Source organism: Narcine bancroftii, chromosome 8, assembly GCF_036971445.1.
Source record: "Narcine bancroftii isolate sNarBan1 chromosome 8, sNarBan1.hap1, whole genome shotgun sequence".
NCBI classification, from domain to species: Eukaryota; Metazoa; Chordata; class Chondrichthyes; order Torpediniformes; family Narcinidae; genus Narcine; species Narcine bancroftii.
In genome coordinates this window covers 55,225,884-55,238,916 of record NC_091476.1, presented here as the reverse complement: position 1 = coordinate 55,238,916, position 13,033 = coordinate 55,225,884, and the positions used below count along the sequence as shown (strand labels likewise).

The 13,033-nt window shown below is 38.2% G+C and overlaps 1 protein-coding gene across 7 annotated transcripts in view; it reads left to right on the top strand.

Annotated features, from left to right (window-relative positions):
- LOC138740708 (interferon-inducible GTPase 5-like) overlaps positions 1-13,033 on the top strand; it is a 49,511-nt gene that overhangs the window by 15,054 nt on the left and 21,424 nt on the right. For 3 of the 7 annotated variants that reach the window (XM_069893762.1, XM_069893758.1, XM_069893759.1), the window contains one exon: positions 7,684-12,749. The exons of 2 other annotated variants lie outside the window; for them this stretch is intronic. In XM_069893762.1, coding sequence (XP_069749863.1) covers positions 7,691-8,875 — 1,185 coding nt within the window. In that variant the 5' untranslated portion in view covers positions 7,684-7,690 and the 3' untranslated portion in view covers positions 8,876-12,749. Of the gene's footprint in view, positions 1-3,816; positions 3,893-6,753; positions 7,588-7,683; positions 12,750-13,033 lie in introns of those variants that run through there. 2 more of the 7 variants (XM_069893761.1, XM_069893757.1) reach the window with 2 other exon arrangements.

Below are 13,033 nucleotides of genomic sequence, written 5' to 3'. Positions count from 1 at the left end.
GAACAAAATTAACATTTTCTTCCAGAAAAAGATTAATTTGTTTTTTAAAAAATTCAATTTTTTTTTAACATCATATTAAATCTCCAACGATAAGCTGCACGAACTTTCTCAGAACTCTCATAAGTAAAATACAACAAAGAATGATCTGAAATTACCCTACTTTTATATTCTGCTTGTAATATTTTCCCCTGTAAATGTGCCGATACTAAAAAAAAAAAAAAAAAAAAATCAATTCTGGAAAAGGATTCACGTCTAAATGAACAAAAAGAGAAATCCTTCTCTGTTGGGTTAAGATGTCGCCAAATGTCTACTAAATTAAAATCTTTCATCAAAGCTCGAATTTGAATTGCCATTTTAGATTTTAAAACATTTTTTGGAGATTTATCTAATAAAGGTTCCAAAACACAATTAAAATCTCCTCCAACCAGAACATTTTCATTAGCTTGTCCCTGAAGCAGAAATGCATCTGAAATAAATGCTTCATCATCCACATTTGGTGCATAAATGTTAAGTAAAGTCCAAAATTCATTAAAAATCTTACAATTCAACTTAAGAATATGTCCTGCATTTATTTCTATTGATTGTAATTCAAAATATAATATTTTGTTTATGTATCAAAATTGCTACTCCCCTAGCTTTGGAATTAAAAGAAGAAGAAAAAACATGTCCAACCCAAACCCTCTTCATTTTCATACTTTCTTTTTCATTCAAATGCATCTCCTATAAAAAAGCAATATCAATCTTCATCTTTTTAATGTAAGCCAAAACTCGCTTACGCTTGATCGGGTTATTTAATCCCTGAACATTAAAGGTAGCAAATTTCAAATTTCAATCTAATACAGTTGCTAAATACCAAAAATAGTCACAAACTTAATAATAACAAAGAAATAAAAGAATTTTTTTATACATACCCTCAAATTAGGCCCTCCAAATGAAAATAATATTCGTTAATAAGAGAGAATTAAAAAAAACTACCAAAAGGTAGTAACTCCCTATAAAACTTGGGTGTGGATTACCCACTAGTGACTGATGACTAACAAAGAAATTAGTGTAATCGCCTCCTCCCCAGCCAGACAGTCAGAGATACTAACATATTACAAAAAAAATTCGGCCTTGAGATTCCAGTCCAGATGGTGAACTCATTTCAAGAGTAGATAAACTCTTTCCATTCCTGCCATTTTGTCCATTTCCAAGTCTATCAGGTTTTCTTTTGGGAGATAATGGTGGACTTCTTCTTTGTCCTCTGACATCTGGTAACAAATTAACAAAAACCATTGCCTCATACTCACTCTAAAGAATTGAGACTGATATTTTCCATAAAATACTTTCAACACAGCAGGATAACAAAAATCAAATTTGTAACCTTTATGCCATAAAACATCTTTAACTGGATTAAATTCATGTCGGCGTCAGATGATATCTTGACTCAAATCTGGATTGAAGAGAACTCTACTATTCTGAACCATCATTGGAGCTTGCCTTTGTCTTGCATTTTGAACTGCAAGTCGAAGAATTGTCTCTCTATCCAAACAATTCAAACAACGAACAATCACAGCTCTTGGCGGCTGACCAGATAAAGGTGGTCTTCTTAAAGCTCTATGTGCTCTTTCTAATACCAGTCTGTCAGGAAAGGACTCTTCCCCCAACATCTGGGGAATCCAATTTTTAAAAAATTTGACAGGATCTTGACCTTCTATACCTTCTGGCAAACCCACAATTTTCACATTATTTCTTCTGCTTTGATTTTCCAAATAGTCCATTTTTTTATTAACTCTTTTTCCCAGGCTCTTAGATCTTTAACTGAATTTTCCACCTTTACTATTGTTTCTTGGATTGTACCTGTTGTTTACATTCAGAAAAAGAAACTTCAAATTTTTTGAAGTTTTCCCGGTTTTCTTCAACTTCTGCCTTAACCACATTTAAGTCTGAAATTATATCAGTATTCATTTGAACTACCTGGTTCAATTGATCATTAATAACATCCAAATAGGAAGCAATACCTTCAAACATCATATAAACAAGCTGAAGTGCGGTTTGAATTACAGGATCTGGTTCCATAATTTGTAATTCAGTTTCTTCCAGCTCTTCTTCCATTTCCCGCACAGCAGTAGAGTAAGGTAAGTCCTCTTCTTGTTGCTCTTCAAAAGGTAGCATTCTAGTTGTTTTACTGTGAGTTTGGACACCCAACGACAACCCCCCGACTTCCTCAGGAGGTCATTGCTGCTATCCCCCCACAGATCATTTTTAAATAAAATTACAGAGTTCTCCGTAATTAACAGCGCCACCCAAGCGCATAGTCGCTGCAGACTGCTTGTCTTCCGTCGGAATCTTCTTCCTCCGCACTCCTGTCTCTTCCAATGGGAGAGTTCTTTGTAGCAAGCCTTCAGGCTCATGCCCGACATCTCGGGAGCGCGCTCCTTCCTCCGCAGAACGGGTCGAACCAGCACCATCTTGAGACTGGTGAGTAACTGTTACCTTTGCTTTTGTTTCCACCAGCGATTGTTGAAACTTGGGGATAGCTGAAAACTGATCCGAGGCTGTTCCAAGATGTTTAGGCCCAATTCTTGTGCACTTCGAAACTGTATTTTCTTTTGTAACTGAAGAAGCCATAATGGCTCACCAAAATATCAAACTAAAAATTTAAGTTTTAAAATTAAAAATAAAGGGTTAAAAAACAGGAATTTAAAAGTCTGACCAGAGAGGGCAGGGATTACACATCTGATCTCTACGCCATCTTGCCATGCCCCCCACCTACACAATTTATGTCCAAAAAACATATCTATAAATTGTAACATATTTTGTCACAATACTCTTGCTCATCAATAACATGTCACCCCCCATTTTAAATCTACCCAGTGACCTGACCTCCACGACTATGTGGCAATGAATTCGACAGATTTATCATTGTCTGGCTGAAAAAATTCTCATCATCTCTGTTCTAAAGGGACCTCCTTTTATTCTGAATATTGCACTCTGGTTCTAGATTCTCCCATTGCTGGAAACATCCTGTCCACATCCACTCTATCCTGTCCTTTCTATGTTCAGCAGGTTTTATGAGATATTCCCCTTCCTCCACTAAACACCAGCAAGTTCAGTTACAGAGCCATCAAATATTCCTCATGAACAAACCCTCGGACCAAGTGCTTGAATGAGAGAAAGTTCAGGAGAAAGATAATATGCAGCAAATCATTCTGGAGACAGAAATGTTGACAATATTTTGCCATGATTGAGAGTTATAAAACCATAGGGCACTACAGCACAGAAACACACCCTTCAATCCTTCCAGACGGCCGAACCATTACCCTGCCTAGACCCACTAACCTACACTCATTACATATCTTTTATACCCCTCCCATCCACGAATCTGTCCAAATTTTACTTCGACGTTAAAATTGATAGTGAATTCACCACTTCAGCTGGCAGCTCGTTCCACACTCCCTATATGTAAGTAATAATCAAATTCCATTTAACTTCATTAATAACCCTTGATACTTGTTCTTCTCCCTATATGAAGGAATTCCCCCAAATGTCCTCACCATGGTTGGTGTAACCAAGCAGATCAACCAACCTATGAGCATGTTAAAGACCCCGATGTTTCTTGGTTCATTGCCTGTGACACTGTAAAGTTATTATTGGGTGGAGTGTTGACAACTTCCTTTTCTTTAAAAAAACATTTTTTTTTTACTGAGTTTTATCAGAAAAAAACAAACAAAAAAGCAGTAAATCAATTGCAATGAAACCTTTGCAGATTTACAAATAATAACATATGGTACAGTAGCAACATGACTTAATTCTTAATATAATAAATGGTTATAGATACAAGATTGGAAGAGATGAGAATGAAAAAATGAAAAGAAAAAAGAAAAAACAACTCAAAGGCACAACAATCAAGGTTAAAATTCATATTGTGTTAAATTCGAACAAGTGGCCTCAGGGGATCTGAACACGCATGGCCAGTGACATTCATTGTAATTGGTCAAATGATGGAAATGAGCTGTATGTGGGCCCTAAGTCTGCTCAAAAGAAATCTTGATTTTTGTGACATTATGCCTAATTTTAAAATCACAAAAATAGCTGATTCATTAAAAGAAGGAGGTAATTTTCCTTCTCTGAAAGAGTCGTTTAATACCAAGTTCAAATGTGGGAATAATTGTTTAGAAAAAAGTTTTGTAAAACTCACCTGGATAAACATCCAGTCATGGAGCTTTACTTGACTGCAATTCCTCTTGTGAAATTAAAGCTTCGAGACATTCTTTATTTTCCTGAGAAATTTTTGGTATATTTAAATAGTCTAAAAATTCATTCATTAAATCATTTTTGTTATTAAATTCAGAGGAATATGAAATTCATGTAGAAATCTTTAAAAATATTATTTATTTTGTATTGATCAGTAGATGATCAAGGAGATGATACATTTGCTTATTAGTTGACACGGATTTCAATTGGTTAGCCAACAGTTTAGCAGCTTTCTCTCCATGAAAATAAAATTGGCCTTTAGATCTTAAAATCCGTTGTTCAAGCGGGTGTGTAGAAAGAATGTCAAATTTAGATTTTAGTTCAGTTTTTCTTCTGAATAGTTCCAAGTCTCTTGTGGGCAAGGTTTAAATCAATTTGGTTAATTGGATAATCAAATCTAATCTTTCTTCCTGAGCCCTGTATAAGAAATGATTTGGCCACGTACGTAGGCTTTCATAATATCCTGGACCACTAAATTTGAAACACCTGGGGTTTAATAGAGATTTTTAAAAAAAAATGAATTTAGTTCTCTTTAAAAAAAAAGTAAAAAAGCCCTTATTATTAAATAATAGAGTATTAAGCCACCATTCTTTTTTAAATTCAGAGAATTTTGGAATTCCAAACTTAGAGAGACTGGAGTATGATCTGAGATGACTGTTCTTTGATATAAGCTTTAACCAAGTTAATTAGCTGGCTGACTATTTAAAAATTAATCATTGCTGGTATAGGCTTTATGAATCGTTGAGAAAAAAGAGTAGTCTCTAGAGGTAGGACCTCAGATACCTCCACATTAGATAAGGAGTGTATTGTTAATGCTAATTGTTGGGAGATTAGTCTTTTCGAAGAATGGTCTAAAATTGTGTTCAAACAACAATTAAAATCTCCAGCTAAAATTAGTGAGTATTGAGAAAGATCAGGTAAAGATCAAAAACCTTTTCAAATAATGCTGGGTCATCCAGATTTGGAGCATAAATATTGGCTAAAACCACCGGTAGATTAATGTAACACCCCATTTTATCTATGCAGGATAAATGGTTGTATTAAAATGGAGACGCCCCCAATTTTGGCTTCAGAGGTTGAGTGATAACATTGACCCTTCCATTTAATAATTGGTCTGTCTTTATCTGTCTTTTGAATATGTGTTTCTTGGAAGTATGTAATATTTGCCTCCAAATGTTTATTGTGCCGCTAAACTCCTTCTTTGCTTTATGGGCCCATTAAGTCCCTTCACCTTCCATGAGATTATTTTAATAGGTCCTAACTTTAACAATGAATTTTAAGATACAACAAACTAGATGAAATCTCAGGGTCATGCTTCCTCGTCACCCCCAAGACCACAGTCCAGAACCCCCACGATACCACGCAACAAAGGAAAGTAAATTATTGAATGTGACCTTGTTCCATACAAACCCAAATGAACCCTCCACCCATACCCCAGCCCATCCTTGCATGAAGGTCACAAGAAAAAATAGTGGCCAGCTTAAAAAAATGTAATGAACCCTCTTTGACTCCGCAATTGATTTTCCTGCTGTAATTAATTGAATGGTATAATGTAGTTCATCCCAATGAGAAGGATAAGAAAGTTAGCCAAATCACAGAGACACAAGTGAGATCTAAGAACCATTCCAGTCTTCCAATGCGCATGATCTTCACAATTGTCAGTTTACCATGTAATATCCTGTTTAACTTTAGTTTAAAAGGTAAAAGGAATCTACATGATTGATGATTGATGATTAGTCATCTTTTCCAACAGTACTCTTTACTTTAGTTATAAGCCAGTATAGCGAGTAAATCTCATCTGAGCAATAGAGAATACTGAACGCATGCAAGCAAAGTTTAACAAACACCAAAACCGGACCGATACTTATATTCCCATCTCAAGGTCAATAACATCCAAGTTCATATTAATTAAAGACATTTAATGCTTGAAACAAAACCATTTCTCCACAATTCCCAGCAGTGATTTTTCTTCACTTTACTATTCCTGATTTCTACCCAGATGCATTCAATAATATTATGCTCTTCGATCTTGTATCATCTCTCACTATTGTCCTCATCCTTAAATATCAGCACGATCCTCCTCCCTTACCTTCCGGCTTGTCCTTTCTTATTACCTGATATCCTTGGATATTTAATTCCCAATGAGCTCCACCCCTGCAACCACGTTTTTGTAGTGGCCACTAAGTCCTAGCCCTTTGTACTGATGTAATTACAGGTTCACTGACCTTGTTCTGAAAACTGTGGGCATTTAGATAACGTGCCCTTGAACCCATTCTGTTTTTAAAATCTGGTCATCTTTGCCTTTTTTTCCATGTGATTTTTATCCACTCAGCTCTTCCTTGTTGCTTTTGTAACTTTTGCTTTTAATTTATCTACTTTTCTCTTTCACTTCATCCATCCTTCTCCAATCTGTTGAACCCACCCCCTATTAGTTTGAAGCCCTGTCCACAGAGCGAGTTGCCTGATTTTCCTGCACCTTTTGCGATCTCCCTCCTCCAATTCTTGCTGATTATTGGGTTGTATATAATACAACCCCATGACTGTGGTCACACCTTTCATTAATGCTAAATCTTGGTGTGTGGGAAGATCTGGTGTGTGCACCAGCCCCCCCCCCACCCCCAACGCCCACCCCACTACTGCTGGCCATCCATATCCTGTGCCCCACTCTCCCAAAAGTAATGAGCAACATTACTTTTGATGCCTGGAATGCTAAATGCCTGCTGGGTTCCAACTGTATGTTTCTGAACATATTAGATATGATATTTATGATTCAAACATCAGGAAGTCTGATTGCTGAAAGAGGAGTTACCCTGGGAAGGGTGATCATGCCTCCCATCAATGAAATGGAAACCTTGTGCGACGAGCCCATAGATACCAAGCACAAGTTCAGTCTGATCACCTGAGAACAGTTTCATGGAGTGTGCGGTGAAACCTCCCCAGGCAGATTCCTCGGGCAGTGGGCAAATGATAGGAGGAGAGAGTAGAATATGTTGCTTCACTAGAGTTCAGCAGGAATTAGACGTGTCATTCAGATGTACCTAAATTCTTGTATGACTTAAATGTTAAATGAAGAGAGGTAGTTTCTCTGATTGAGGTGTCTAGAGCTACAGGTGTCACAGTTCAGAATAATTGGGAACAAATTCATGACTGAATACCCTATCCCTGTGTGATGAACCTTTTCAGAGAGAAAGCACGTTCCACATTGAGGTGCAGGGAGCCCCACAAAGGTCAGGAGTGGCTTTGTATTTCATGAGTAGGGATAACAGACAAGGGCTGGTGACCTTCGTGAGGGAGATGGTCCTTGGTCACATGCATCTTCCTGACCATGTTCGTGTGGAATCCCTCCCTCAGGTATTTCTGCTTTGTCAGAATTTCACATGATAGTCCCACTGAAGGAAGGAAACTGGAGAAATAGTGGGATTATAACATTTTAATTTCCTTTAATAGGGAGAAGATGGATCAAACTTTGCGAGCTCCATTCTTTCTTGCCGAAGATGTGGAAAGACTGCAGTCTTCTTATAACTCGGGTGGGCTGGAAGCGATAATGCCTCTGATCCAGGAGAAAATAAATGCTTTAAATAACACCGAACTTCACATTGCAGTGACCGGAGAATCGGGCACAGGGAAATCCACTTTCATCAACGCGATGAGAGGGCTCAAAAACACTGATGAGGGAGCTGCTGAAATCGGGAACGTGGAAACCACGATGAAACCAACAAAATACCAACATCCCAGCTTTCCTGAAGTTTACTTCTGGGATCTGCCAGGAGTTGGGACGGTAAAATATCCTGCGAAGAAGTATTTGTCCGAAATGAACTTTCAAAAGTACGATTTTTTTATTCTTCTCTCAGGTGATCGGTTCAAAGAACATGACACAATCCTTGCTAAAGAGATTAACCTGCTGGAGAAGAAATTATACTTTGTGCGATCTAAAATCGAAAATTCATTTCATGTCCAATCTGGCATTGTTGACAAAGAGACAGAGCTGGAGAAAATCAGGGATAATTCTGTCTACAACTTGGAAAAAGCAGGGATTTCACAACCGGCAGTTTTCCTGGTTTCAAGTTATCAAACAAGAGAATATGATTTTCCAACATTGAATGAAACTTTGGCGAATAACCTTAATGATATAAAGAAAGATGTTTTCGTAAAATCACTTCCAAACACAACGGTAAAGGTTTTGGCCCAGAAGCGAGATCAGCTGAAGAAGCGCATCTGGATGTTAGCAACACTTTCAGGAGGAGTTGGAGCAGTGCCAGTTCCTGGATTGTCCTTTGCCTGTGACCTTGGGATATTGGTCACAGGAATCATAGAATTCCGCACATATCTTGGTCTGGATGATGCTTCTCTTCAAAGACTGGCCAACATCACAGGAAAGCCAGTGGAATTTCTGAAAGCAGAAGTGAAAACTCCTCTGATGGGTGAAATAAATAAGGAATTTATAAAAAGAATAGTTGTGGGTTCCACTTTTGTTGGAATTTCAGTTGCAGAGGTAGTTCTTAATTTTGTACCTGTTATTGGATCCATCTTCGGAGCAACGTCGTCATTCGCTCTTACATACAGTTTGTTGAACAAAGTTCTGGATGAGCTCACAGAGAATGCACAGAGAATGGTTACTGCAGCATTTGCCACCAGTTAATATGATCCATGTATTAAAGATTCAGTTAACCGAGTTCCTGAAAATCATTAGAAATTCCACAAGAAATTAAACATTGAAAAATTGCAAATGCTGGAAATCGAAGTTAAAAACTGGAAATGCTGGAGATGTGAATTCTTATCAATGTACATTGGACTGAAATATTAACTATTCATTTTCACAGATTCTAAGTATACTCAGTACTTCCTCTTTTAGTTTAAAACTCTTTTAGTTTAAAATGATGAAAGGGAAGTTCCCACATCCCCAGGACATTCAATAATTTCCCTGTTCCAGAATTTTTTTTCAAACTCAGTCACCATTGCTACATTTCCAACTATGGTAAACAATGTGCACAAACCAACCTTCAGAGTGGAAACAATTAGATAAATACCCAGAGGAAACATTTCTGATCGACAAATGTTGGGGAAAATATGGTGAGCTGTCCTGTGTGTCACCTGACTGAGTACATAGAACATTGCAGAACAGTACAGGCCCTACAGCCCACACACCGTGTTCTCCCTGTGTAAACTTACACCATGACATCTAATCTTTCTTCCGCCACCCATAACCCTGTATTTTTTCTGACCCTAATCAGACTTAAATATCCCCATTGTAGCAGCCTTCACCACCAGAGCCCGTGATGCATTCTACTCACTGAGTAAAAACACATGCCTCTGGCATCTCCCTGATACTTTCCTCCACTCACGAGAACAGGTGTCCTCTGGTATTTGCTGTTTTTGTCTCAGGAAAAGGTGCAGATTGTTCCCCTTAATCTTTCCCCCTTAAAATTGAATGAATCGCTATTAACCCAATTCTCACACTTAGTTGTTCAAGAGAAAAGGCCAAGCTATCAACCTTGCTTCATAAGGCATGTTCTCTGATCTAGGCAACATCCTGGAAAATCTCTGCACCCTCTCCAAAGCATCGACATCCTTCCTATAATGAGGCAACCAGAACAGAACTATAGTCTGAAAATGATTGCTTCATGCAGACCACTGAGTATCTGAAAATATCAGACAAGGTTGTTGTGCTCTTGGTTCCAACTTTTGGATCGTACTACTGATACAGAGGTCAACAGAATGCCCCGTACATGTCATGGAACCCAAGATTTTTTCTAGCCACTGGACTGCAGAATTCCACAATCATCTGCAGCACTGATTTCTTCAAAGGATAAATTGGAAACTATAATGACATAATGTTGAGAAACTCGAGTTGGAGCTGAAGCTCAATCTCCATTCACCACGGCTGACACAGCGCTGCCGTGTTTACTGGACTATGAAAAAGAACAACAATGGATTGTTTTAGACACCCAGTGAATTCAGATTGAGTATAAACTGAAGATCAAATATTGAGTATCTGATCTACCACAAATGTCAGGTCTAGGTTGGAAATTCCACTAGGCCTGAACATGAAAAAAACGCACTTGAGGCAACTGAGGGACCAACAGAAATCCTGAGATGTAAAAGGATGGGAAACGAGGTGGGAAGCATGCTAAAGTGGTTATAACTCACTGCCTTCTCAAAAATATTGAAGATCTATATATTCAAAAGTCATCGGGACAAGTGACGAGAATTGAGGAGAGTTGTTCAAGGACGGACACAGTGAATGTTGGTTGGGAAAAGAAAAACATTGAGCAACTTTACATCTTCATGCTTGTGACTGTCCTTGATATGTCTACTCAACTCCATCCCATAACAACCTCCCCATTCCAAACTTGCCAGCACCCCGAATGATAACATATCTGAAAAGGGCACAAGGCCTTGGTCTGAACAGATCCCTGGTTGAAGTTGAAAAACCTGGTGGAGGAATTTCAGCCTCAAGTTCACGGCCTGACTTCCCACATATGGCAAGCAGAAATCATCAGCGATGACCGTCTATAAATGAGGAAACAAATCCAGCTGCAGTAATAACAAAGATCTTGCTGTTGGCAAGGGCCACCTCACACATCCAATTCCTCACATTGCACCTGAGGCTTAGTCGCAGTAGCATATTCAATAGTGTCAGGATGATCAGTGTTAGTGAATGATGTGGGCATATGTCAATTGAAATAATATCTCATATTATGGAGCTGTTTGTAGCATAGATTCATATTTATAGAGTCATAGAGACTAACATCTTGGAATAGGCCTTTTGGCTTAACTCATCCATGCTGACCTGGTTGGTGTTCTGGCAAGTTCCATTTGCCTGCATTTTGAACACGTGTTCCTGATCCCTTCCTATCTTTAGATTTTGAATCTCCAAATCATACCCGCTTCCTCCGTCAGCTCGTTCTGGACATGGCTGTTCCTCAGGAACCTCTCAAATCTTGCCACTCTCCCCTTGTCTTGGGTAAACTTATACCTCTCATTTTGTTCATTTTAGATTGGTCACAGTGTTTGAGCTACCGAAAGAAAATAGACACACCCACCAAGAGCAGTTCAGTTTATACAAATGTTTATTACTAATTCAAAAGCTGATTTCACACTACAATGTGCAAGCCCTTCCCAACTATACTTATCAACGCTTGGACTGGTCCCAACTGCCGAAGCGAGGCAACGACTGCACACTTGTAGTAGGTTGTCAGGGCGCTGGTAGCAGCTTCTCCACCTCCCCCGACCGGGACATTGCTCGGACTCTGGCTGTTCTTCCTTCTTGACAAGGGGTGTTCCCACCCCTCGGAGAGTCTAAACTTCAGCAGCAGGACCACAGGCTTATATACCCCAAAAACAATTAATCATGCGCCTACTCCTTCTAATATTTGTCAGTCAAAATCAAAATTGAACATTATATTCTACAATTTAGAAGATTAATTATTATGGAACCAGGATGTTATGATTTCCTGGTTTATCTCGTAGATACAAAGACTTATTAAAACTTCTCGAGCAAGACAGGTTGTGACCAATTCGTCAATTTCAGAGTGTTGCATTTGACAACTGCTTTCCCTGGGCCTCACAGTGGAATTCCATTTCAAAGTGTATCTTCAGATAAGTCCCCATGGCTGAGTTTAATTACATCTGCTAGTTCTGAAAGTAAGGTGACCTGCGTGTGGACCCAGTGTCGTCAGTTCCACATAAGCAAAAAGCATCTGGGTACATGGTTTTAATCCTCCATTACACCCCTTAAACCTCTGTTCTCTAGTTCTAGAATCATCTCCCCTTGCAGAAAGACCCAGAGAATTCACTTTATCCCTGCTTCTGGTATCTCTTGGATTTAGAGTATCTCTTTAAACATACTTCAACAATGTATAACAATGGGGGGAACTGAAACATGATGTGACAGACATTGCTAATTGGTGCAAAATCTAATAAGAATTACAGAATATAATCCACTACTATTTTCATTATAATCTCATGGTAAATACCATTAGCTCACTGAACAATGTTGCCAAAGATTAATAACATATAGATTTTAGGAGAACCTCATACTTTAGAGTTAATTGCATTATATTTTCTGGGGTGATTAAACCATATTTGAATGGTTTAGGTAAATGCAGTAATGTTGTGCTCCTTGACATAGTCCAAATGTATAATGTGGTTCTCATTGCTTTGTAATCGAACAGGATAGAACAAAATGATTGATATTTCAGATTAGAGGAATTTACTCCAGAAGTTAATTGTAATGGAGAGTATTAAAGAATAATCAAAGAGGGCAGTGCTAATTTTAACACAAAGTTATTTAATTTCAATTTGATTTGTACATATTGTAAGGATTTGTAATGATAAAGGTGTTTGAGCATATAGGGATAACCTTATAAATTGTATCAAGAAATTTGAGGACCAGCAAGAAATATGGGACAGTTGATCTGAATATCTTTGATTGCATTGTTCTTAAATGTTCACATTGGAAATTAACTTCTTCTTAAACCATGAAATAAAGTTCCCATTGGTCTCTCATTGAACGGTTTCCTGTCCAGTTTGCGGGGTCACTCCAATGGCTGTGTTTAGAGTTCTCCTTGTCCAAGTTGCCCCATCATCTGTTTATAGGCAAGGACTCTGCAGTGAATTCAGTTAAATTCCAATGACATCATATGCCCATTAACTAAATTCAGCCTCACAGGATGACTGGAATATGGACCCCACACTAGCTTATCTTTTTAAAATAATCTCGATGATTGACAGAACCAAGAACGTTTCGGCACAGTACAAGCCCTTTGGCCCATGATGTTGTGCCAGTCATATAAAC